A 26,746-nucleotide genomic window follows, 5' to 3' on the forward strand; every position below is an offset into this window, starting at 1 on the left:
ATAGAGATAGGAAAGCAAACACAAGATGTACGTGGTTCACCCATATTGGCTACGTCCACGGAATAGAAGAGTTCTTATTAATTGTGAAGGGTTTACACAAGTACATAGGTTCAAGCTCTCCTTTAGTGAGTACAAGTGAATGATTTAGTACAAATGACATTAAGAAATATTGTGGGAGAATGATCTCGTAATCACGAAACTTCTAAGTATCGGAGTGTGGAGTCGTCTTGACTTGCCTTATCTGTCTCATAGGTAGATGTGGCATCTTCTCTGGAAGTACTCTTCCTCCATCCAGGGGTGGTATCTTTAACTGGTGGAGATGCACAAGGTAATGTATCAATTTCACTTGAAGCTTACTTGTAGTTTCAGGCTTGGTCAAGCGCGATACAAACCATGTAGTAGGAGTCCCCCAAGTCGCCGAGCTAGGGGGTCTGCTGAAAGAGGTGACAGACAAGGTAAGCAATCAGAGCTCCGACTGATTGTTCACCTTCTCCCCATCTTGCAGCAGCATGAAGGATAAAGAGAAGAAAAATGAGAAGAGATGATATGAGATACTTTTGCTTTTGAAGAAGTAACTTTCCACAGGCTTATTCTTGAACTGAGCTGGAGGGTTTTCTGGTTTCCTCCAGAGTATAAGGCCGACTGAAGAATTTGAGGGTCAAAACAAGTCCATCAAATCTAGAGTACGTTCCACCCTGTTGATATGGGATACTTTTGCTTTTGACAGAGTAATGGATGTATCGGCACGTGTGCTGTTACGCTTGTCTCCACATGCTTCCTTGTATCCTTCGCACTTGCCCTATCTGTTCCTCAAGCAGATGCAGAATCTTCCCTGGAAACATAAGATGTTGAAGATGAGTACTCGAGAGCAATGCCAGGTAAGTAATCAGGTAAGGGGTTCCAGGCAGTCAGTTCTTGGCTGGAAGCTTGATTCCAAGTGCTGACTGATTGCTCTCTTTCTCCTTGTCTTGCAGGTAAAAACAAGGCCAAAGGAAAAGACAGGGAAAAAGCATGATATGGGATACTCTTGCTTTTAACCCTGATGATATGAGATATTCTTGCTCTAGTATAGCTTGTTTGCAGAGGTATTATCGGGGGGAAAGAAAGCTGAATATTTCGAAAGGCTTCGTTGGGAGTGCCCTCTCAGATATGATGAAGGGTTGAGCATTTTTGCAGGTCTGCCTGTCCGTTGGGGATGGAGGTTGACATATATAGGAGTCTCCCTAACAAGTAGTAATGATATTCCTTTACCCTGCTTGGTCATAGCACGGTAGTGGGAGCTGTCAGTTTCACATGTTTTAACTCTGTCAGAGCACTTTGAAAAAGTGGTCTGTGGTATCTGGCTCTCGAGATTCGGAGAACGATGCCTCTTCGATTTTTGAGAAAGCAATCATGCTGGGGGTCTGGCTCTCGAGATTCGGAGAGCAGTGTCTCTTCGATTTTTGAGGAAGTAATCATGTTGGGAGTCTGGCTCTCGAGATTCGGAGGGCGGTGCCTCTTCGATTTTGGAGCAAGTAATCTTGTTGGGAGTGTTGTCTCGAATGTGAGTAAAGGTTGGGCATGTTTGCTAGTCTACCTTGCCACGAAGCACAAAGGTTGATACACAGGGACTTTCCAATTATCCAGCAATGGTACTGTTCCTTTACCCTCTCTTCGATTTTGAGAAAGTAGTCATGTTGGGAGTCTGGCTCTCGAGATTCGGAGGACGGTGCCTCTTCGATTTTGGAGCAAGCAATCTTGTTGGGAGTGTTTTCTCGAATGTGAGTAAAGGTTGGGCATGTTTGCTAGTCTACCTTGCCACGAAGCACAGAGGTTGACACACAGGGAGTTTCCAATTATCCAGCAGTGGTACTGTTCCTTTACCCTTGTGGGTAATAATATGGTAGCTAGACCTTCAAAATTTATGTGTCTAAACTTTGTTAGTGTTGTTTCTTTGCTATTCTTTTACCTTTCTTGGTCAGAGCGATGTAGTGGGAGCTGCAAGCTTCACGTGCTCAACTTTGGCAGAGAACTTTGGCAAAGTTATCTGTGGTACCCATGAGCTATTGTTGCGTGTGGGAAGTGGGTGATTGAACAGTAAGATTCATGTGCTTTCTACTTCACCAGAAGTCTTCGACAGAATGCCCATAATTTCTGCAAAGCTGAGTGTGCGTGTGACAGGTGCTGACAAGGCTAGAAAAGTAGGTGCCTCTTCGATTTCTGAGATCGGCCCTCGTGGTCTCTGAGCAGCCCAGCTTTTGAGAAAGCGAGCGCCTCTTCGATTGATTCGAAGAACGATGCCTCATCGATTTTTGAGAAAGCAGTCACGCTGGGGGTCTGGCTCTCGAAGATTCGGGGAGCAGTGTCTCTTCGATTTTTTAGAAAGTAATCATGTTGGGAGTCTGGCTCTCGAGATTCGGAGGGCGGTGCCTCTTCGATTTTGGAGCAAGCAATCTTGTTGGGAGTGTTTTCTCGAATGTGAGTAAAGGTTGGGCATGTTTGCTAGTCTACCTTGCCACGAAGCACAGAGGTTGACACACAGGGACTTTCCAATTATCCAGCAATGGTACTGTTCCTTTACCCTCTCTTCGATTTTTAAGAAAGTAGTCATGTTGGGAGTCTGGCTCTCGAGATTCGGAGGACGGTGCCTCTTCGATTTTGGAGCAAGCAATCTTATTGGGAGTGTTTTCTCGAATGTGAGTAAAGGTTGGGCATGTTTGCTAGTCTACCTTGCCACGAAGCACAGAGGTTGACACACAGGGACTGTCCAATTATCCAGCAGTGGTACTGTTCCTTTACCCTTGTGGGTAATAATATGGTAGCTAGACCTTCAAAATTTATGGGTCTAAACTTTGTTAGTGCTGTTTCTTTGCTATTCTTTTACCCTTCTTGGTCAGAGCGATGTAGTGGGAGCTGCAAGCTTCACGTGCTCGACTTTGGCAGAGAACTTTGGCAAAGTTTTCTGTGGTACCCATGAGCTATTGTTGCGTGTGGGAAGTGGGTGATTGAACAGTAAGATTCATGTGTTTTCTACTTCCCCAGAAGTCTTCGACAGAATGCCCATAATTTCCGCAAAGCTGAGTGTGCGCGTGACAGGTGCTGACAAGGCTGGAAAAGTAGGTGCCTCTTCGATTTCTGAGATCGGCCCTCGTGGTCTCTGGGGAGCCCAGCTTTTGAGAAAGCGAGCGCCTCTTCAATTTCTGAGACCAGCCTTCGTGGTCTTTGAGCAGCCCAACTTTTGAGAAAGCAAACGCCTCTTAGATTTCTGAGATCAACCCTCGTGATCTCTAAGCAGCCCAGCTTTTGAGAAAGCAAACACCTCTTCGATTTCTGAGCAGGCGCCTCTTCGATTTCTGAAGCTCCGTCGAGTGCAGATTTTTATAAGGGCTGACATTAAGTTCCAAAGCACACTTGAATCTCCACCAGTAGAAGCTTCATTCTTGCACTTCTAAGATCTTGATTTGTCCGACCTCTTCTCTCTTCAACACCTTTGAAAATGTCTGGCCCCTCCGACCGTCGTTTTGACTTGAACCTTGTTGAAGAGGCAGCCCCGCCTTCTCCAGACAACATATGGCGCCCATCCTTCGTCTCCCCTACTGGTCCTCTTACCGTTGGGGATTCCGTGATGAAGAATGATATGACCGCTGCGGTGGTGGCCAGGAACCTTCTCACTCCCAAAGATAACAGACTACTTTCCAAACGGTCTGATGAGTTAGCTGTTAAGGATTCGCTGGCTCTCAGTGTTCAGTGTGCAGGTTCTGTGTCTAATATGGCCCAACGCCTATTTGCTCGAACCCGCCAAGTTGAATCATTGGCGGCTGAAGTGATGAGTCTCAAACAGGAGATTAGAGGGCTCAAGCATGAGAATAAACAGTTGCACCGGCTCGCACATGACTATGCTACAAACATGAAGAGGAAGCTTGACCAGATGAAGGAAACTGATGGTCAGGTTTTACTTGATCATCAGAGATTTGTAGGTTTGTTCCAAAGGCATTTATTGCCTTCGTCTTCTGGGGCTGTACCGCGTAATGAAGCTCCAAATGATCAACCTCTGATGCCTCCTCTTTCTAGGGTTCTGTCCAGTACTGAGGCTCCAAATGATCCCCCTCCGGTGCCTTCTCTTTCTGGGGCTCTACCGACTGCTGAGACTTCTCCTAAGCAACCTTTGTGAAGGCTCCCTCTTGTGTGTTTATTTTGACTCATGTATATGTACATATTTGTAGCTTATCGGGGATATCAATAAATAAGCTTTCCTTCATTTCAACGTATTGTGTTAAATACACCAAAGCCTTCTTCGCTAAGTTCTTTGAATTTTCTTTTGTTAAAGCTTGTATGTTGAAGCTTTCTGAGTGGAGCATGTAGGTTGGGGTAGTGTTCCCTTAATTTTCCGAGTGAGGAAAACTTCTCGGTTGGAGACTTGGAAAATCCAAGTCACTGAGTGGGATCGGCTATATGAATCTTAGAACGCCATTGTGCTCGATCCTGTGTCATGTCCTTCGTTAGATCCAAGTACTCTAAGTCTTTTCTTAGAGTCTCTTCCAAAGTTTTCCTAGGTCTTCCTCTACCCCTTCGGCCCTGAACCTCTGTCCCATCGTCGCATCTTCTAATCGGAGCGTCAGTAGGCCTTCTTTGCACATGTCCAAACCACCGTAACCGATTTTCTCTCATCTTTCCTTCAATTTCGGCTACTCCTACTTTACCCCGGATATCCTCATTCCTAATCTTATCCTTTCTTGTGTGCCCACACATCCAACGAAGCATCCTCATCTCCGCTACACCCATTTTGTGTACGTGTTGATGTTTCACCGCCCAACATTCTGTGCCATACAGCATCGCCGGCCTTATTGCCGTCCTATAAAATTTTCCCTTAAGCTTCAGTGGCATACGGCGGTCACATAACACGCCGGATGCACTCTTCCACTTCATCCATCCAGCTTGTATTCTATGGTTGAGATCTCCATCTAATTCTCCGTTCTTTTGCAAGATAGATCCTAGGTAACGAAAACGGTCGCTCTTTGGTATTTCTTGATCTCCGATTCTCACCCCTAACTCGTTTTGGCCTCCATTTGCACTGAACTTGCACTCCATATATTCTGTCTTTGATCGGCTTAGGCGAAGACCTTTAGATTCCAACACTTCTCTCCAAAGGTTAAGCTTTGCATTTACCCCTTCCTGAGTTTCATCTATCAACACTATATCGTCTGCGAAAAGCATACACCAAGGAATATCATCTTGAATATGTCTTGTTAACTCATCCATTACCAACGCAAAAAGGTAAGGACTTAAGGATGAGCCTTGATGTAATCCTACGTGCCTACCAGAAATTAACTCTTACAGAAGCAAGTTTTACAAAAAGCTGTGGAAACATATCCTTGTAAACAGAAAATGTCAAAGGCCAGAAGTTAAAATTAGGTATCATAAAGATCCATATTCATAGACCCCTTTGTTTGGTCACACAGAGTGATCAATCATTAGCATTACAGTGATGAGTGGCTTAAGAAGAGCACATAAGATGCAAATACTATTAAAGGTTACGGAGCTGCTTACTGTGGTGTGGTCACTGTTTGAAGCAGCAAGAACCATTGCTTCTGACTTAATACCCCGCATGTTTGCTGGCTTCAGATTGCAAAGAACACATACTTTCCGGTTCTGCCACAGAACGGTCAATATGAATGTTGACAAAAATTGATACTAACTTTATTATTAAAAAATTGGTAGATGGAAATACAAACCTGCATTTTTTCAAGAGGTATATATTTGACAAGCCCACTGACCACTGTCCTGGTTTGTCCTTCACCAACATCAATATCCTCTACGTACAGTGAATCAGCATCAGGATGCTTCTGAGCTTTAGTAATGAGGCCAACGCGGATATCAAGCCTACTAATAGAAATTTCTGCTTCAGCTGCAGATTTTGTGGGCTGTTGCTTTTTCTTTCCAGTACTGTCTGCTATAACAATGGCCTCTTAGAATAAATCCATATATGCAAGAAAAACTAATAAAGGGTGTGGTATTCTTTTCAAGTACGGGTACCCACACTCAGGATAAGCTATGTATTTTTTGTTTTCCAGACACAAAGAGACATATTACTTAGTGAGAAGTACAACACCAAACGGCGAAGTGTGGAAATTATTATTTAGAAGTTAACTTTACTAATATAAAAAACTTGTGGACCAACTGTCAAAAGAATTGATGGAAACCTCCAAAAGCAAAATAGCTCAAGCTTGAATAGAAATATCAACACAGCATAAGAAAGATGTTTACAAAAACTGTTCAATAATAACAAGGATGCAAATCCTATTTGGGCAACATGCACTACTGGCAGTCCTCAACAAAATCCCTCGCATCATTCCATAGATCCTCATACAACATAAGATGTACAAAAGAAACAGGAAAAGATTATCCTGATAACAACAGAGCATGCAATAAAGAAAGGGTCTTCCTTTCACAGAACAGGGCTGTTATATAAAGTAAGTTACGTGCAGATCAAAAATGATAAAAGTTTAAAGATTAGGATTCAATGTTTCTTGAAATTGTAGTTTTAAAGTTCGCAAAGTGGTGAGTATAGTCTAAGTTACCAAAAACACCTAGATAATCAGGGTACTTTTGGAATAGGAAGTTTGATATGGGCTTGAGGCTAGGCATGGATTTGAAATATCACCACATTACTAAAGTCCTCAGTTTGGGGAACTTAAAATCCACCACCACAACGACACATATTTACAAAGCGATGCATCCAAGATTACGAACAAATAGATTAGAAATTCAGTGAAATCATATTAGTCTGAATAGGTTAGCCAAATAAGAAATCTTGGGGATCTAAATCATGTGTTTCCAAATCCCACCATTTTGAAACTCCTTGGTACTTTCACCTATCTCATTCAAAATATCGTGAAATATAATTTTACAGTACTTAACATTACTAATCACTCACAAAGAAGCATTGCAACAATTTTTAACACTATAAAAGACATAACATAAAATAGGATATGTCGTTTCTAAAATGTGATTTTTTTTTTTTTTTGGCGTGTTATGGTGGGGTGGGTTGGGGGTTTGCATAAGAGTAAATGCACAAACCCTATATTTAAGAAAGAACTGGGGTGGTAAAAGGAAACCATAGGTACCACATGTGACATTTTTACCTACTCAACTAAAAGTAACTAAAACATAATGGAAGTCTAACCTGAAACTTTCGTTTTTTTGAGTTGTGCAGCCACCTTTATTGCTTCAGCTTCTTCCCTCTCTTTTCTGTCAGCTTGACTTCCAGCAAACTTCTGCCTCCAGAATTCTACTTCTTCATCTTTCTGTGTGCAAATATAACATTTCACTAAATTAGAATCTACGAATAGGCAAGTGATGCAACAATCATAACATAGAGAATCCAAAATTGAAAATCAAAACCAAATGGTAAGTGCAGCCTGTAAACTTATCCCAGAAACCAGCTTAATTGTTTAGCCACTCATCTAGAGAAGCTAAAAAAATAAAATTTAGATAAGACTACTCTAAGGCTTTAGGATCTTGCATGACAGTCAATAATAATAATTATAAAGATTTGGTTCTAGCAGGAAGCACCTGTTATGGGTGGTAGCTGCTTTTACAAGGCAGCATTGCCTTATGAAACAAGCTTTCTTGTAAAGTAAATGCATCATCCAATTCAGAATAACTGAAATGGTGTTTATTCAGGAGCTACTTGAAGTCCCCCTCGTCCAATTTCCTTATCTTATATTTTCTTTCAATACTCTTTCTCTTGCTGATAACATCAGCTGTTTCTCCACTATTTCTCTAAATCCTCGGCAAGTATTCAGAACTCCCTTTCCTAAAAACTGTGACAAACTCTGGCCACTTTGCTGACTTTATTGCCTTCATGCAGAAGAATTGGCATTACGATCATTCGATCACTAATTTCCAATAAGATCAGGTTGTTTCTTCCTCACTCGTCACTCACCAGTCTAAATACATCTATTCCATGATATCAATAATAACGTGTAACCAAAAAAAAAAAAAAACCAAAAAACAGGTAAAAGACTGGGCACAGCTGGACATACCAATTCCTTGAACAATGGCTCTGGTTTCCCAATCTTGTGACCAATAGGTACAATCTCCCAAGGCCGTCTTGCCCTATCAATATCTCCCTCATCATCACAAAGTGATAAGTGTGTCTCAGGAGGCAAATTAAGCTGCTTGAATACCTTGAAATAAGTTAAAGAAAAAAAAATATATCAGCCTCGATGATCATAGTAACTTCACGTGACCACAAACAATATTTCAATGTAGCCTGTGAACAGAATTATTACTTCGAGAGAAAATGATGGCATAAAGGGTTCCAACAAACAAGCAAGAAGATGCACTAGTCCGACTGAAGTTCTCATAACAATAGCGCAACGAGGTTGGTCCTCTTTGTACAGCTTCCAGAACTGACTTTCCTGCAGAATAAATGTAGATGGTACAACTAAGGAATAGCTCGATAACTGGTTTTGCAGCCATCTCCAAGCAATACCACTTAAGAAAAGAAGTTATCCATTTACTCAAAGAGAGATTAAAAACATGCTTACTTGCAGATATGCATTCCCTTCACTAGAAATGGCCATTGCTGTTTTGAGTCCTTGCTTTAGCTTAACCTGCACAAAATACATATAGGAGTGTCAAAACAATGCAAGAGCAAAGTGAAAGAGGCAAGTAGAAGAAGAAGCATTCAGTCATTTGCAACAAGACTATCATCTAAATTTCGATCACCTTCTCCATAGCTTCTATATATTGCTCCGCATATTTACCAACTTTTTCAGCCAGTTTCTCTGTTAAAGGATCTGCTTCTGCTTGCGGAGCATCTGGAATAATGGAACCATATCCTTGACCTGTACCCAGAATTTGTTAAGCAGAATACGTGCATAGAAAAATAAGCACCCAATGAAGATAGAGCAAGAATTATCATCCAACTGAGAGCATAGTCTTTTCATAAGTAATTGGACCATGTAGGAACATAAATACAACTTTGATAACACTCTTGCATTATCAAAAAAATTATTTTCTTTTTGTATCAAGACTTAATAATATAAAAGCAAAAACAGTTTTCTGTTTTTTTTTTAATTCTGGGAAAAGGGAGGCCAAAAGTTGGCTGTGAGTGTGCCAGTAAGGGCTTTATCACTAGAGTTATAACCCCGACAAAAGTAAAATTTGAAAACGAGAACAAGATTGAAATATAATGGTTCCTTAAATATTTGACTGAATAAACTTCCTCATGGTATTAAGACAATTCCTCTGACTGGTCAATACTTTCAGAAACCAAACGCTGACTGACCTGAAGGTTTGGCAACGAAACTCAAAACTCGATTTATGAAGTTGCCCAAATTATTCAGCAATTCACTGTTCAGTTTTGCTTGCAAGTCGGCCCATGTAAATAATGTGTCTGATACCTATTTCACCAACAATAAAAATAAAAGTTAAACAAGTAAAATAAGCTCCATAGAAAGAAGGATATACATTACAAACCATCACAGAAAATAACTAAAAATGAAGATGGGTAATCATCAAAGTTACCTCAGGCCTATTAGTTAGCAAGTAGTATCTCCATACTTCAACAGGAATTTTTGTATCTTTTGCATTGTTTCCAAAAACCCCTATGCCTTTACTCTTAGAAAACTTTCCTGCAAAAACCATAAAAATTTAGATCACCTAGTTATAATCAGATTGTGGCAAAATCATTACTAGATAGTCAGCCAACCTGATTCATAATTTAAGTACTCGGTTACACTGATAGTCTTCATCAAAGTCCAATTTTCACCAGTTCCAAGAAGAGTGGAAGGAAACATCACCTAAAGATAAATAAGTACAAAGTTGTAATTCTTTTTTCCAAACAAGAAATACATATACAGTTGAAATTATATCACAAACATGAATAAACAACTGCGAGAAAAGGAAGGCAAACGCCTGAGCTTTGATTTATAATTTCATAGTGGAACCACAGATGCATATATTTGCTTCTTGGAGAAACTTATGAAGCTGTAGAGATCCTAACATTTCAATAATTTCAGAGGGCAATTATACAGAGTATGACTTCCACAATGACGGTAGTGAGCAATGGTGACAGAAATCCCTAAAGTATTGCAGCAAACTATACTTGTAATCAGATATACAACCATACAACTAAGCTAAGGATATACGGTAAAAGATAATCACTATGATGTACTTATGTGTGAGGCATATTTAGAAAACGGTACGTATGTGCGAGGCATTTTAAGAAAACAGTACTTACAAGTGAGGCATATTTAGAAAACTTACTGTGTGGAATGGCACATTATCCTTGCCCATAAACTGATACAACTCCACATTTTCAGGATTCTTCCACCATTTTTCCCAATCATCAGTGTAACATTTAGTAATGGAGACATATCCAATTGGAGCATCAAACCACACGTAGAAAACCTACAAATTGCACAGTTGGGACAAATTTAATAAATTTTGATAATCATTAACAAAAATGCGCAGAAACTTAGTTGCATGTATTAACCTTGTCCCTGAAGTTATCATGTGGAACCGGAACACCCCACTTTAAATCCCTAGTAATACACCGCTGCCTAAGCCCCTCTTTGAGCCATGCATTGGTCGCTTGAATGGCATTCTGGCTCCATGACCCAGCCACTGACATTTCATTGATATATTGTTCCAACTTATCCTTCAGCAGAGGTAGTTCCAGAAACAAGTGGTTTGTATCTCGAATTCGTGGAGTTGACTTACAAACCTGCTTGCAATAGGCAAAAATGAGAAATATAATGGTGCAGCATAATCACATTTTTGTATGCATAATTGTTGCATGTGAACGGGGAGAGTTACTCTCACAAACCCTTATTTATTAAAATAAAATAAAATCAGAAAACAAGAAAAATATTACAAGGGCTAAGGTTATAAGCAAGAACAGGGCTTGATTAATACGTGCAAACAATTCATGTTTTTCTTTCAACAAAGTTTGCATATGTAAAGAGTACAAACAACATGGCAAGTACCTTGCACTTAGGATCTTTTAGTTCTGTCGGATTCAAAAGCTTTCCGCAGTTCTCACATTGATCCCCTCGTGCAGAAGCATAGCCACAGCCTTGAGTCGGGCATGTCCCCTCCACAAGCCTGTCCGCTAAGAACCGTTCGCATGTGTCACAGTAAAGCTGAATTACAGTACTAATTCAAGTTAAAATAGAATACAGAAACACTTCTTCAAAACATAACTCAATTGCAATGCATGAAGATAAACGTGTATGCAAAGATTCACCGACTAAACCAAGAAAATGTGAAATAATTGACACAGTCCAGTGACTGCTACGTTGCTACCTGCTGCATTGTGTTCTCTGTAAGCCAATCATTCTCCAACAGTTTCTTAAAAATAGCTTGGCATACTTCTGTTTGCTCTGGTGACGATGTACGCCCAAATTTATCAAAGCTTATGTTAAACCACTCATAAACGTCTCTATGAATTGCATGATATCTACATACAACAATTTGAAATAAGATAAGAGTAAATCAAACACAAAAAATAGAGTTTAAATTTACAAAATTACATAAACTTCACTGAAAAAATTTACTTGTCACAGATTTCTTGGGGGCTACACTTCTCTTCCAAAGCTTTGGTCTCCGTTGCCGTGCCGTACTCATCAGTTCCGCATATGTATAAGGTATTGTATCCCCGGAGACGGCAGTAACGTGCGTAGACATCGGCACTCAATACACCTGCCCAACAAAACAGAGCAAAACAAAGCAAAACAAAAAATTTCATGAGTCTGTTTGGTTCGCAAGGATATTAGAAGGAAAATAGAATTAATGAAATGATACATACAGCCGATGATATTGCCGAGATGAGGAACATTATTGACATAAGGCAAGGCACTTGTGATAAGGATGTTTCGCTTGCCAGGGATGGGTAGCTTGGCGACCTTCTGGTCCCCCTTGGAGTTAGCTTTGAGGTCTCCCATGTCCGGCTCTCAACTTCAATGGCTGGCCAGAACCAGGAGCTTAAAAAACTGCAACCCAAGATAAAAATAAAATTAAGACTTTTTTTTTTTTTTTGTACTATTTTCTTATCAGATTTTTTAGTTTTCAAACAGGGCATACTGCATACTGTATTTGTTACACATTCTACCGATTGACCTAACGGAAAAGCACCTTTAAAAGCACTTCTATGAAATCTGAGAATCTAGAGACACTAAAAATTTATAAAAAGCAAGCACCCAACAATAACAATAACAACAAACCCTTGTCCCACTAAGTGGATCCGGCTATATGAATCCTAAAACGCCACTGCTCGAAATGAATCCTAAAAAGCAAGCACCCAAAAGAACGAAAAAAAGCAGAACTTTGAAACAAAAGGGAAAAACTTTTGGTTTTCGAGCTTCGTAGATGCATGCAATTCCCAGTTGCAATCACACAGAGTGTCAGAAATATTCAAAAAAAAAAACAAAAACAAAAAAGGAAATCAAAACAAAGCAATACTTCAACACCCAATCAAATAATGCATGCAAATAAAAATAGCCCAAATACCAATAAATTTACTCCGATTTTTATCTACATGGAAAACCCTAGTCCGAAATTATACATACATACATATATATATATATATATATATCCAGATAAAAAGTAAAATTCACATGAAAAATTAAAAAAAAAACTGGATAAAAGCTGGGAGGGAGTGATGCGAAAACTGAGTAGAATAGCAATTTATTAGGATCTAATTTCAGAAGGCATAGACGGAGATGAAGAGGGAGAGAAAGCAAGAGCGAAGAGAAATCGGCTTACCCAGTTGTGCGTACGGTTGCGTTGCGGCTGCGAGAGAGCGAGTGAAACAGGAGCTGCGGCAGAGACAAAGTTTGGTTTAGGTAAGCGTCAAATTTCCACAAAGGTTTTGCTTATTGAATTCTTTTGTTGTGCCAATTTTACCCGTATAAGTGCTCAATTGAAAGTGGACCGAAACGACACAACTCTCGCATGGACTGCCACAGAAAAACCTGGTAGAGGAAGAATGTGGTCCAAAGGAAAATCACGAAACTTAAGGGCTGGTTTGGTATTGTCATGTTTTGAAGAAAAAAAACTATTTCTGTTGCGTTGTAAGAATTAAGTTCATTTTTGTTGCTTCATGTTTTTAACTTTTTTTTCATCCAAAACTATGAAAATAAGTAGTTTTTAAGTGTTTACCAAACACCTTTTTTAGCTCAGTTTTTTTTATATCCACTTTTTATAAAAAAATCTCAGTACCAAACCAGTACTTACACGGGTCGTCTAATAGTTATGGACGAATTTCATACTTGTATTACACATACACATTTTAGGTTCGATTCATGGTATTGGTGAATCATACGTGGCTAGGAAGATTGAAATGTGTCTGTGAGTCTTTTTAACCCTAAAAAAAGAGACTGCAATGACAAAGTCACCATATGGTTCCTTTTTTTTTTTAAAGGAAAATCATGGGTGAATGTGGTTCAATCTTTGCTTCAAATTCATTTAATCGAGGGATTTAGTTGATAACAATTATCGAGCTAGAACAGCCTTTTACACACTAGAAGTCCTCTTGTAAATTCCCCTGTTTTTACGCAGAAGCTAATCAACATTTCAGTTGCTTGTTTCTATATAATTCCTAGGAATTGGAAATTCCCATAGAAGTCAATGGCATTTTCTTAATGCAACTTTAAACTTCTTGTGTTTTCTTTTCTTGTAGGCTACAAAGCCAAACCAGTATAGAACTGTGTCGTTTTGGTGGCTGGTTTGGTGGCTTTGGTCATATTTTTGCCTATGAAGCCGAAACAACTAACAATCAACGGTTCAGTTTGGTTCGGTTTTGACTAACACCACATTTGAAATCAAACCAAAACAAACCAAACCCTTGTTAATCAGTTTTGTTCGGTCGGTTAAACCTGTTACAACACATCAATACAAGGCAAGTGGCTTATAGCTTAGTGGGCTCTCCCTTCACTTCACATTGGAGGGTTTTCGATGTTAATCCGGCATCACTTAAGCAACAAGTTGCTTCATCTGCTAGCTTGCGTTTCCCTCAACAATATCCTTGTGTGTTTCTGCTTTGCTTTATCTTTCTCCTTCTGTCATTACTTTTCATGCATTTGGAAGTTGTGATCTCACAAAAGAGAGTTAAGAACCAGTGACAAATTCCTTAACACAACTTTCTGTCGTGTTAAAACATCGAACGTGCAGTTGCATTGGTTCGCTTTGAGAGAGTTGGGGGAATCGCAACGAATGAATACTAGATAATATCATAAAAATCATACGAACAACGATAGCCTTCCGTGAAAATAGTAGTTCACTCGAAAAAATGCACGAGGAACAGAAGAGTACATAATCCGTAAATACTCACAAACGAACACAAGGAATACCATAAGACTTATCCCTGTATAGAATCAATACTTAAACACCACAACTCACGTTCACATTCCAGCAGCAGACTTAGAGACTTGCTTCAGAGCATTAGCAATCTCATCAGCTTTTGCTTCCTCGCTTACGTAGGCGACCAAAGGGCTCTCGTGAGGAACAATGTCTTCTCTGAGATAGCTTCCTGATGTTCTTAGCAGCTCTTCCGAACCCTTTGCCACCACCCCTTTCATGATTATTGTCTTATGAGTTCCAGATATCATTTCTTCATAATCGGTGTCTCCACTTTCTCCAAGGAACACGTACATGTTGGCGACATTCAATCTCCAACGAACAAAAAGGTACCTAAAAAACCAGGTATAAAAAATGCATGAATCTCGATTTCTAGTATTATAGACCCAATAGAACTATCCAATTTAAAAAACTGTCAGCTTATAGAGGACCTTGTGCGCCAAGTTCTAGATATCAAGAATACCTGAGTGCCTGCGCTCGAGAAGCAAGGAGAGGAACGATTTGCATTCTTGTTGAGCTCCTGGAGTACATTGGATGGCAGCGCAGTCCCCGCATCCTGAGTTTCTGTCTCAAATCATCAACTTTCCTTGCCTGCAGAAGCAGACATTTTGAATTTAATCAAACGAAATGAACCGAATAATCTCTAAATTGCCATCACTCTAGTTTAGAAAGTTCATCTACCTTACTAGGATCCTTTATGAAGAATGAGATGCAATGTGCGTTGCTTGATTTTAAGTCTTCTTGAATGTGGCTGGAAGAAGCAGAATTTCCTTCACCTTCAGGGGCATTCAACAGCTTCAAAATTGTTTTCTTTAGACCCTCACAACCCCAACGGTAGTCAATATGTGATGCATAATCTGGATCTGGGGAAAGTCTTCCGCCGCCTTCTGTATAAGTACCAGGGTAGTAAACTTCACTTCCACTGCTACAAACCAACGCGTCAAATTCGTTTGCCTGTATCTTCCCTGATGCCAAAAACTCTACAGTTTCTAACATTGGCATAGCCGTTAATAGAGCAAACCCTGTGACCCTAACACTTTGAGAGTCTAATCTGACAGCCTTAAATATTTCTTGAACTACCTGAATCATCTTCTTTTTAGGATCTCCAGAGCTTTCGTAGCAATCAAGCGCTATAACAATCAATTTCCGTCTCCTCCTTAACATGGGATATTTACTTGACACATTATCCAGCGGCTTATTTCCGCCATCTTGATCTTTTGGACCGGAATCTGGTTTCTTGATCTTGCTTAGGACACGTTTCACTTGATCTTGCACATCGTGGTCACCAGTGGCAGCAGTCACATCAAAAGATCCATTCAATGAAGCTTTATCCCCATCAACTGAGAGCCTAAGAGACATATCTTGCACATCCTTAAGAGAATCATTGAGAGACTCGTCAGCAGCCATATCATCCTCTGGGGTGTCAGTTTGCCATTGTGGATGTCTCATGCGGCAGCCTGCAACCCTAGTCAAGTAAGTCCGGCAATGTTCAGGCCATGAGTAGAGGTGTATATTCTTCCAGCCATTCTTTCTACATTCACTCCATAAATTCTTCTCCGATAACAACTTAAGAAGTGCACCAGCAATCGACTGCTGATCATGAGGGTCCACAAGCAAACCATTATTCAGCGCCTGAAATGCACAACGTGAAAAGTAACTCGATCATTACAATTGAAATCACTCTCTACTTTCTCTTAGTCGCAACCTTTTGAATTTCCAGTTAACAGAAGTAGAAAATGAAAATCCACAACTATCTGAATAAATTCACTTCACAACATCTCAAAAGTAACAGATGTATGGAGCACAATCATTGAGTAAAAGATGTAATCTATACCCGATGTATATCAACCGGTCCACCGTTTTTTGTAGCTACCATTGGAAGCCCATGTGCTGCTGCCTAAATCATAGAAAAAAAAAGATGTAATAAATCAAAAGTTTCACTTTCTGGAGAAAGTAAAGATCGCTTCTAAAGAAAGAATCTAGAAAAAAACTAACCTCAATCAAGGTCAGCCCAAAAGGCTCCACTAATGCTGGATTTATGAAAACTCCCTGTCATAATTGAACCCCTTAGCACATAATCTTTGTTAAACAAAAAATTGCTATCTTGAAACTGTGATCATCAAATGAACCTTTGTTTTTGCCGTGAGACGGTATATATCTGGAACATCTGATTGCCTGTGATGCTTTGGATATGCCACTTGCCCATAGAGGTCATACTTATCAATTAGTTTCAAAACTGTCGTAAGAACACTAGCATTTCCGGTAGACATCTCATCTATGCAGTCCCTATTCCCCATTATCAGTGTCTGTTTAAACCATTTTATTAGTATTTAATCCAAATATTTAATTGCACTGTGTAATGGTAAAATTGAACTTTTGTACAAACCCACTTACAAGATTAGCGAGCTCTCTAAGAGGACCGCATTCCCCAAAGGCTTTTAAAAGAGTGGTTAAGTTCTTCTTCGGATCTGGTCTTGACAAAGCCAAGATCATTGGCTTGTGAGGATTTGCAAGGAACCGCATCACCTGCCAAAGTTTGTTGAATATGAGGACAGCAAGCTGGTTAACGTTTAAGTGCACAAACATATGATGGCACAAAGGCACTCACTTCTGACCATATCGTTGGAATTGCTTTCGGGGAAGACCCATCAGTACCACCAAGTTGGTTAAGTTCGCCATCAACCTCAGGTGTATCTTCTTGAACCACAACATTACTGAAGTCCATGCCAGGAGGTATAACCTACATGAAGAATGCACTTAGTTCGCAAAAGAAACATGTGCATTGCTATCATTTACGCAAATTCTCTATTCCTTTTCTAATTGACCAACACTCAGAAAGATCCTTGGTAAGGCAATGCTAGGTATTTAAAAAAACAAAGACAATCATAACTCGTTAGGAATAAAGCCACTAGCTTACCACCATCCTTGGCATGTAACGGCCATGGCAATTTACTCCTCGCCTAGCACGAGCACGCAAAACTTTCTCAAGCTTGACATCAAACCCATCGTAAAGCCCCCATTGCTCTTCGCTCTCTTGTTTTGTACTCGTAATAACTAGTTCTGCAGCATCAAGGGAAAGTTCTTCTGCTTCAATCCTCCTCATAATTTTATATGTAGAATTGATGTCCTCCTTTGATTGGCGTCCCTGCTTAAGAAGCTGTTCAAGCTTGTTTCTTCCAAGTGAGTGCCCAGTTAAAACCATTGGGACATTCAAAGCACCAGAAAGAAGAGCAGCACTATCCCCTGCATCTGCGTAGTGGCCATGAATTACATACGGCCAGACAGGCTGTCCTTTACCAATCTGTTCTCCCAAAACTTTGGACATGTTAAGAATGTGAGCTAGAGCACCATCTACAAATTCTTGAATATATGGCCAGAGTACTTCTTTGCTGAGGTATTGATCACGAGGACCGAAAGGAATTCTGATAATATACGCTCCACTGCTTTCTCCCAGATCACCATCACCATCTTCAGGACCTGCAGTTAGCATCTCTGTTGGCTCACCATAGCTCCAATCAACATCAGGACATGACACTTGGCGCGTAAAGAGATCTACCCTATAAACCCCAGGCATCCTCGCAAGTGCTCGGGAAAGCTCTACCACATATTTGACCTGATAATGTGTTCATAAAGCCATGAAACATAGATGCAAACGCAATTAACGGTATAAAAAAAAACGAATTTAGCCTTATTTCCACAGACTAGAAAAATGTTATGACCACCAAATACCTGTCCACCTGTATCAGAGTCTCGACCGAGCTCCATGTTTTCTCCCCGGACCAAACCATGCAAACTGTTGATGAAGAAAAGTTTCAATTAGTGAAAGATTGTATTACAAATTGTAATGGCTGCACAAAGTAAATAGACGATAAACCAGAAACTAAATGATAATTGATGTGTAACGTAAAGAATTATACCTGATAAGAACAATGTAAAGCTTCTTTTCCTTCTTATCGTCTGACCATACTTCCAAGTTCGAAATATTACGCTGGAACCTTTTCCTTGGCGTATCACCTAGTTGCATCTCCCCCAAACCATCCCCTTTCTCTCCTTCGGACAAGTCCTCCGACATGTCTTCAGTTGCATCCCTACGTCCTTGTTCCCGCTCCCATCTGCGGTTTGCCAACCGCTGATGTTCCTCCACCTCCAACTACAAGAGCCATGCAAGTATGAGCTATCGACTTCTCCAAAACTAAAGTGATGGCATTGACAATGTGAGCAGATCACCATCGATCATGAGTTACAAATGGAATTGCCCTTTAAAATTGTACCAACAAAATAATCACCATGACAAATTAACCATTTCAAGACGACACCAAACCAACAAGACTTCACGCTTTGCGAGAGTCAAGGAAACATTTGTCATAAGCAGTTTTACCTTCGCTTTGTAAAGGAATTGTTTCCACGACTCGAACTCGTAAGAGTAACATTTCCGTTACTCCAAGGCTCGCCCTCTTCAAACTAACCACCTCAAACAACCTAATTGCCACTAATACCAGAATCTAGTCATTTTCACTTGCAAGTCGAAAGCATCACTCACTCGCGAGTTGGATACCTAATTATTCTGGTTGGCTATTGTGAGTACTTTCAGTGTACCAAGAACATCGCCATAAAATAATATCACATGACGGTGTTTCATAACATAATTATTCCCAAATATTCTAAGATCACACACCTTTTTATAGAATATCGTCGTGCATAAATAAAATAAAACAAACCTAATCAAAATATCCTCAAAATATAGAAAAATAATTAATAATTAAACACACACGTTGCATTAAACCATTAATTTCTTTCTTATACAAATCAAAGGAGGAGGAAGAGGATTAACAACAAGAACCTGCTTCTTCTTACGGGTAAGGTGCCAAATGCGCCAGCACATATTCTCGAGCCTGGAGCCCCGTTCCCGCGTGTTGCGGGTCGCAACCACCTTGATCCACGTTCGGTAAAGGTCCGACTCATCGACCCCCGTCACCACCTCCTCCACGAAGTACTTGGTCGGATTGAAATGTCCTCTATCTCTCAGATTCTCCGGCACCGGCTTCTGCTCCTCAATGGCGGAGGCGCCGCTGTCCAGTATCGCCTCCAAGTACCCATTAATCCACTCGTTTCCGGCCATTTTCTCGTAAAATGTATTCGATTTGTTTTAATTTACAACTTTCAAAGAGAGAATATGATTGGGTTTCTAAAAACGAAAGCAGAGGAGTCACATGACATGCAGATATTCTCTTGGTTCTTCTGTGCGTCTTGATATTTTATCGGACTTCCTATTCTGTGTGATTTTCTCGGGAAACAAACAGAAAATGTTGTGCTGTGTGAAAATAACTCGGCATCAGAGAAGCCTTTTGGGAGTTTGGGATTTGTGAGGAGTTTCGGTTGAGTTTGGTGAGGCCGCGAGAGTGAGAGAGAGAGAGAGAATCGAGAGAGATGGATGCGGAGAGAGAGACACATGGCGTGGAATGGTGGGTCCGGAATGGTGACACGTGTATAGAGATACTGAGGCTCACGAGTGGTCTGCTTCGCACACGTGTCCCCGTGATGGTTGGTTGAGTCACTCCTTTCAAGGTCATCCGCTTCCCAATGCGAAATGACCGCATTGCTTTTCTTCGCCCGAGAGATTTGGAACCAGCTGCCCCAATCGGCTTTCCTCCACGGGAGGGAAGGAGATTTTAATTTTTTTAATTTTTAATTTTTCAAAAATTTATTTCCAATTTCTTTTCTACAATATACTTTTTTCACATAATTATATAAGAAAAATTAACGAAAAGTTTAAAAAAATAATAATAAAAAATAACAAATAAAAATGTAGTGAATACTACTATAGAAAGTTAAAAGTATATTTTTTGTTAAAAGTATGATTTTTTGTTAAAACTGAACAATATCTGAGTGTTTCGTTAAAACTCCAAATTATATAATAGTACTTATTTTTGTTTATACGTGGGGTTTATACTGAGGAATTTGATTAAGCTACATAACCCAATAAATGATCACAATAATTAAAATCAAACTCATTCTCGATGTTGTTGAACTTGAAATTTCTTGCGTATGCGTAAATAAATTTCACTATAATGTAGTACTGATGAAATTGGAAAACAACAAAGTTTGCACTATGAGTGTAGAGAATATTTTTATTTATTTATACAAAGTCATATATTTATACTAAAAGAGTGAGAACTATAGTTAAACAACACAATGAGCTAGTTATTGATAAATTTATGTCGAATTTGCAATACAATATTTGAATTTAAGCTACCTCACTTACAAGTGAGAAATAATACCACTGAAATATAGCATTAAGTGGCAGTTCAAGCTTTAAAGTTAAAAATAACTTTAGATGAGGATGATAATGAAAAAAATAAATGAGCCCAAAAAAGAGCTAACTACATTTGACCTTCAAATTTGAGGTGATTGTCAAAATGGTGATGAATTTCCAATTTTCTCAAATTGCATTTTGTGGTTTTGAAATTGTATCATTTTACACATTTTGTTTTTTTTAATGTATAAGCATGCATTATTTGACGAGTTTTATTTTATTTTATTTTATTTTTTGTTAATGTGTTGCAAGTGTGAATTACATGCTAGCTATGTAAGGATCTCAAGTTCACCATGCCATGAATTTAATGAATTAGCGTAAAAACAATCAGACAAAGGCACAAACTAATGTAACTGTAAGAGATACTTTGAGATGGCACAAACTGATATAATTATAAGAGATACTTTGAGATGCAACGAGAGAAAATTGAAACTTTGTGGTCCTATTTTGAAATTACTTATACTGTGCATTTGATGTAGAAGTATGTGGCAAGAAAAGAAAAACTCTTCCACCTAGTGGTAACCACTATCAACCAACTTTATATCTGCAAAAACTTTAGCTTAAATTGTTCAATCCTTTTTCAAACTGCAGGTAAATAATTATACTACCTTCCCAAACTCCCCACATTATTTGTAGCACGACCACAAACTGAATGATCAGCATTCAAACAAATATAGTTGGCAATGCATGCACCTCCAGACACACTAGCATGTATTTCATTTTTGCCTTCCTTATCAACCATACTATTACATACAACAAATTCATCATCATGTGATGTTTCGATCCACTAAAACAATGACATGTGTTAAAAAAAATTACACATATAATTGATTTACTACAACGGAACATCACGGTAACGTTAAATTCGTTTCATATAATTCCAACTCGCAGACACTAAAACTAATCACTTAAATAAAGTTGTGTTTACCAACTAAATTACTAAAAGAATTGAGCCTATCAGTATCAGATGGTCCTCTATCAGATGTTTATGTACGTAACTTGTTCGTAAGTAAGGAAAACGAAACTCTTTTTAGAGGGTGCTTAATTCGTTCATGTGTTGGTGAAAGTCATTCTCTCTGACTGAGAGCTTTTCTATTAAACCCCACCCCCAAATAAATGTAATTTCTTAATTTTTCCCTAGAGTTTTATAAAAGTTTACAATTTGGTCCTTTACTATTCTACCCAATCCAGATCTACTTTACAGATTTTCTCTCAAAATCTCTCCACTCACTATTTGCCACATGGCAAACACTCCCCTATCTTCTCTCTTTCTCCCCGGGGTCTCTTAACTCACTCTTCTCTCTCACACTCTCATCTCACTTTCGAATCTCTCTCTCAACTCACCCACCCTATTCACTCCAGCGAGACACACACATCTACACACCCCAAAACATCCCAACAACGACGACATCACCATCACCATCATTGTGCTAACTTTCTCTCCCCCCTCGCCTCTGTGCAACAAAGAGAATTTAGCAAACTTATCCGGTAAACCCGTGGCCTTCGAGGCGTTTTCCGGCCACCACTCGTTGTGAAACATGTACCAATCTCTTCCCCTATCTCATATCTTCAATGTTAAGGGTAAATCGTAGGTTAAAATGGTGTGATGCTGTCGACAGGAGCACATGAGCCCTCAAGCCTAAAACCCACTAAGCCAAGGCCTTTGGGCAGAGAAATCTAGGGCATTTGGCATGCTAAACCTTTAGCCCAAGACCAAAGGGCTTCGGCCCGTAAGCCTTAAACCCAAACCCAGTTATCTTAAAACCCCTAAAACTAGGCATTGGGTCTGGCTTTCAAGCCCAAAGCCCTTTGACCCACAACCTAGGGCCTTCGACCCACTAAGCCAACCTAATCAAACCTTTGGGTCAGACTATCAAGCCCAGACCCATTGAACCTAAACCATAGCCCATTGAACCGGTCCAACCCAAACCCTTTGATTGGCCCATGATCGGTTGACCCAACCTGTTGACTTTGACTTCGATCGGTTAATGATCAACGTCGACTTTTGTTGACTTTTTTTCAGGTTTCATTCGGGACCCCTCCTAGACTAATTTCGACGTCCTGGACTCATTTTTAATGTCTGTTTTCCCAAATTCAATCGTTTGAATAGAGTTTTATTAATTGAACACTTTATGTGCTTAAGTGCAATTATTAGCGGCAATTCCGTTATTCCTATTTTGTACGGCTTTTCGACGACTAAATATATGTGAGTGGACCCCTTCTAAAATGCATGTTTTAATTATAGAAATGTATACATGAAAAACATGATTTAATGATTACGTTTTATGAAATGTTTTATGAGATATTATGCTTACTACAAATATTTTGGAATATCATGTTCTATCGAACTTATGTTCTTTGTAGTATATATGATGGATGATTATATACTATTTAGAACATGCTTTTACAACACTTCTTTATAGTATATATGATGGATGACTATATGCTATGAAGATGATTTTGAGATATATATATGTATTTATGTTGGAAAGACTATATTCAATATTTTTGTGCGTATTTAGTGGTCACTGTTTTGCCTTGGCTTTGGCCGGGTGTAGGTTGGTGCCTGTTTGGAAAATGATACTTATATTGGCTACGACCGGGTGTAGGTAGGTGCATGTTTGGCAAAGGATATTTATACTGGCTTCGACCGGGCGTAGGTTGGTGCCTGTTTGGCAAATGAAGTGTTCTGAAAGAAGTGTTATAAATGAAGAGTTCTCTATGCCTTTGGGCGATACTGATACTACTAGTTAGCACCTTATATATATGATATGCTTATTGAAAGATTTTTATGGCATGCTAGGGTTTTTGGAAAACCTATTACATATTATACTACTGATGTTTTTATGAAACTTTAGGGGTTAATATGTTGATAACTATTTCAATATTATGTATATATCAACTTGGTCCACTAATGTTTGTTTTGCGCCCCTTCAGGACATAGGAAAAAGGATTACGACCCACATTACGAGGCCTTTCCCTACCAGTGATATTGTGCCATCATCTATGCTTGACATCATTGTAATAACACCTTCTGTTATATTCTGAATTAGATGTATGCTCTGAACATGTCATGCATTATCAATGTGTTTTCATTGTTGGCAGTTGAATATTATTTATATCATTATCTTCATGCAGAAATGAATAGTCACATCCTATTATCTTGCTACATTTCATAAATGAAATGTATACGCATGATTTACATGTTCTCAGCATATGCATTCATTAAATGGCTTGCGTCACCTTCGGGTGTCGGTCAGGACGTGACCATCTCGATGTCCCTAAGATATCGGGATTGGGGCGTGTCATTTTCTCATAGCTTATGTGAGGGTTTTCCAGTTCAATTTTCCGTGCAATGCCCTTAGCTATAGCCAAGGTTGATAGCCGTCTCTTCCTTCTTCTTTTTGTTTTTCCTTTCCTTACTTTCTCTTACTGTTGTCCCCCTGCTATCCATCCCAACCACCCCACAAGCCATTGATCTTACTCGACTATGTCCTCAAATTCTTTTTCTTTTCTCTAATCATTGTTATCCCTCCATTTTCACGTCCCTTGTCTATCCTTTGCATTTCTGATCACTCTTTTCACTCGCACCAATTTCATACCAAATTGGTTTGCAATCACTTTTAACTGTAATCTGTTGCAGTCCATTGGGAAGGTGTGTAGAGTTATGGTGTTCACACCAGCTCAAGTATTTGCACCACCACTTTCTTTCAGTCTGCCTTTGTTGGCAATGTCGCTTGTGGGATTCCTACTAGCTTATGTAGCGATCAGAAAGGTATTCCTTGCTAGGTGATGGAATCCCCTCCTTCCATCTTTGATGAGGTGTTTGGTTGGATTTCTGACGTTCAAATTCGTGGATGCAAATTTTCGCCTTCTTCTTCTTGGACAAAATTGCACCTACAAAACAATTAACACCTTAGGTCAAGGCCAAGAACCTCACGCGCCCACAATGAATTAGGGGGGCTTTGGCCAAAGAACCTCCGATGCCAAAGTTAGAATTTAGAGAGTTTTTGGGAGTTTTGCAAGAGTATGAGAGGTCCCTTTTGGAAAAGAGAGTAGAGCTTTTATAGGGGAGTGTGGCCGGCCTTTAAGTGTTTTTTGGGGTGTTATTTGGTGATTCAATTAGCAATTAATATATTAATTTGGTATAAATATATTAATTGGCTAATTATCATAATAAAAAAATGTTTTGAGAGGTTATGTAATGATTTCTTTGTAGAGGATATGGAGTAAAGATGGATGAGATAAATTTGAACTTGTTACTTATTTTGGGCACTCTTGACTTGGTTGATGGATGATTCTCCACTGCTCGCGTGTAGAAAACCCGGTGTGTCTCGAGGGCAATTTTGTCTTCTTCACCTAAAAATCCACATGTCGCTTCTTGATTATTTTTGGCTCCACAAATGCCCACACACCTGCTGGGCTGCTCGTAGGAAAGGGCAGCAAGTGTAGAGATCTTCTCGCTTTAGGACTGCTTCATATTTTGATGTAGATTCCCTCTTTAATATGAAATTAGATCATTCTAGGAAAGGAAAATAAATTTCTCTCAAAGCCTATTTAAGCCCACCTTAAGCGGGTTGTTAAATCAACTTTGGAGAGCGATTTATTCAACCCTACAAGAGAGGGAAGGCTTAGAGGATATTTGTCCCCCTCCCCTAGCAATCTTCTACATTTGCCCTTGCAAATGACCGTCTTTCGTTACTTTCTTCGTCTTCTCCGCGTCGCACCGATGTAAGGAAAACTTAATTCTCCTTGTCTTCTTCTTGGGAGGTGCTGCCACGGGGCAACCATCGGGGTGGTGCGGCACGTCAGCTGGCAGGGGCCAGGAGTCGACTTGATTGAAGCCAAAGATTAACTCGGCATAGGCCGAGGAAGTGGCGTGGCAGGGGCAACGGTTTAGGCTGCCATGTCTGGGCTGCTTGCCAAAAATAAGGAAACTGTTTAAGTTTGATTTCTCAGCTGCCATAGATGGAGCAATCAAGGATAAAGCTACCAAGATCAGAGCTGCTGAAGATGAAGTATCGGATGAGTGAACTATTAAGTGCAAAAGTGGCTGATGCCCCTAACCATTTGTTGCCTAGTCGATATTCAAGCATTCGATCTTTTAAGCTATGTGGCCTTCTCGCACTGGAGAGCTTACCCAGATGGGTGTTGGGGAATTACTTACCCTCTCGCACTGGAGAGTAATTAGTTTACCTTCTTGCACTTGAGAGCAATTAGTTTACCCTCTCACACTGAATAGCAATTAGTTTATCCTCTCACACTGGAGAGCAGACCTATATGGGTGTCGGGGAATTGGTTTACCCTCTCGCATTGGAGAGCAATTAGTTTATCCTCTCGCACTGGAGAGCAGACCCATATGGGTGTCGAGGAATTAGTTTACCCTCTCGCACTGGAGAACAATTAGTTTATCCTCTCGCATTGGAGAGCATGGAAATCATTGTCGTGAGTGCAGCTGAGGAAAGCTGGACTGCTGGGACAACCGAAATAATCCTTAGCATGCCCCCGGTTCTTGGTAGTTGGGCTGGTGTGTCCTTCTGGTACTCGTCTGCCCCCGGCGCGCTATTAGGCTGAGCTGCTGTGTTTATCGAAGTAGAAGTTATCTTTATATCCGACAATCTATGTAGGGTAGTCCTGTCTGCTCGATCTTGTCATTGAAAAATAACTCGCTTATGTTGGTCATGTCTCATCGGAGCGCCTTATCAATAGCTTCGTTGCGCGGGAAATTACGCAATCGATTGGTCATGAGCCTTTCTACTTCTTTCTGAATTTGCCTTTGTTGGGGGTGGTAGAGCTCTAGGCTGCCCTGGTTTTGACCTGCTGGTCTAGGCTGCTCTTTCATATACTCGGCTCATCTACGTTGTGGTAGGGTACATATGGTCCACTTCTGGCAAACGAGGGAATTCTTCTCAGACTGCCGGTAGAACTTGAGCCAGATTGAGTGATTGCTTTTCTCTGTCCATCGTGTTGCCTGCTCCGATGTTATGTGGAGTATACTCTTTGCGAGCCTAACCGCGAATGAATGCTTTACCTGGAAAGCTGCACATGTTGACTATTAGAGTGTGGCCTTAACCGTGAGTGTATACT

At 39.9% G+C, this 26,746-nt stretch overlaps 3 protein-coding genes and 1 long non-coding RNA gene across 7 annotated transcripts in view; 1 reads left to right on the plus strand and 3 right to left on the minus strand.

Moving 5' to 3' along the window:
* Positions 1 to 4,260, plus strand: part of LOC126618647 (uncharacterized) — an 82,278-nt gene extending 78,018 nt beyond the window's left edge. The window contains exon 3 of the mRNA XM_050286769.1: positions 3,957 to 4,260. Within this exon, the coding sequence (XP_050142726.1) occupies positions 3,957 to 4,150 (194 nt within the window). The 3' untranslated portion in view covers positions 4,151 to 4,260. The remainder of the gene's footprint in view (positions 1 to 3,956) is intronic.
* LOC126618637 (probable methionine--tRNA ligase) overlaps positions 1 to 12,919 on the minus strand; it is a 48,708-nt gene extending 35,789 nt beyond the window's left edge. For 3 of the 4 annotated variants that reach the window (XM_050286752.1, XM_050286753.1, XM_050286749.1), the window contains exons 1-17: positions 12,754 to 12,919; positions 11,798 to 11,981; positions 11,547 to 11,691; positions 11,296 to 11,449; positions 10,977 to 11,132; positions 10,484 to 10,714; positions 10,255 to 10,398; positions 9,698 to 9,788; positions 9,514 to 9,620; positions 9,275 to 9,389; positions 8,713 to 8,831; positions 8,532 to 8,597; positions 8,274 to 8,402; positions 8,025 to 8,168; positions 7,163 to 7,283; positions 5,712 to 5,929; positions 5,527 to 5,628 (exon numbers count right to left, since the gene is read on the minus strand). In XM_050286752.1, the coding sequence (XP_050142709.1) occupies positions 5,527 to 5,628; positions 5,712 to 5,929; positions 7,163 to 7,283; positions 8,025 to 8,168; positions 8,274 to 8,402; positions 8,532 to 8,597; positions 8,713 to 8,831; positions 9,275 to 9,389; positions 9,514 to 9,620; positions 9,698 to 9,788; positions 10,255 to 10,398; positions 10,484 to 10,714; positions 10,977 to 11,132; positions 11,296 to 11,449; positions 11,547 to 11,691; positions 11,798 to 11,933 (2,178 nt within the window). In that variant the 5' untranslated portion in view covers positions 11,934 to 11,981; positions 12,754 to 12,919. The remainder of the gene's footprint in view (positions 1 to 5,526; positions 5,629 to 5,711; positions 5,930 to 7,162; positions 7,284 to 8,024; positions 8,169 to 8,273; positions 8,403 to 8,531; positions 8,598 to 8,712; positions 8,832 to 9,274; positions 9,390 to 9,513; positions 9,621 to 9,697; positions 9,789 to 10,254; positions 10,399 to 10,483; positions 10,715 to 10,976; positions 11,133 to 11,295; positions 11,450 to 11,546; positions 11,692 to 11,797; positions 11,982 to 12,753) is intronic. The other variant, XM_050286751.1, reaches the window with a different exon arrangement.
* On the minus strand, positions 29 to 3,958 carry LOC126618655 (uncharacterized). The gene is made up of 2 exons (XR_007621792.1): positions 3,299 to 3,958; positions 29 to 3,233 (listed from the first exon to the last, which is right to left on the minus strand). It is a non-coding gene; the product is annotated as an uncharacterized LOC126618655 (long non-coding RNA).
* Positions 12,920 to 14,228: 1,309 nt separating the features above from the next.
* Positions 14,229 to 19,736, minus strand: LOC126618660 (probable sucrose-phosphate synthase 2). The gene is made up of 12 exons (XM_050286777.1): positions 19,187 to 19,736; positions 18,264 to 18,496; positions 18,076 to 18,139; positions 17,264 to 17,959; positions 16,955 to 17,086; positions 16,741 to 16,872; positions 16,476 to 16,652; positions 16,342 to 16,395; positions 16,181 to 16,243; positions 15,028 to 15,978; positions 14,810 to 14,937; positions 14,229 to 14,679 (listed from the first exon to the last, which is right to left on the minus strand). The coding sequence occupies exons 1-12, from the start codon at positions 19,463 to 19,465 to the stop codon at positions 14,391 to 14,393; spliced, it is 3,198 nt and encodes a 1,065-aa protein (XP_050142734.1). The 5' UTR covers positions 19,466 to 19,736; the 3' UTR covers positions 14,229 to 14,390.
* Between the last annotated feature and the right edge of the window lie 7,010 nt (positions 19,737 to 26,746).

This window comes from Malus sylvestris, chromosome 4, assembly GCF_916048215.2.
Source record: "Malus sylvestris chromosome 4, drMalSylv7.2, whole genome shotgun sequence".
NCBI lineage: Eukaryota > Viridiplantae > Streptophyta > Magnoliopsida > Rosales > Rosaceae > Malus > Malus sylvestris.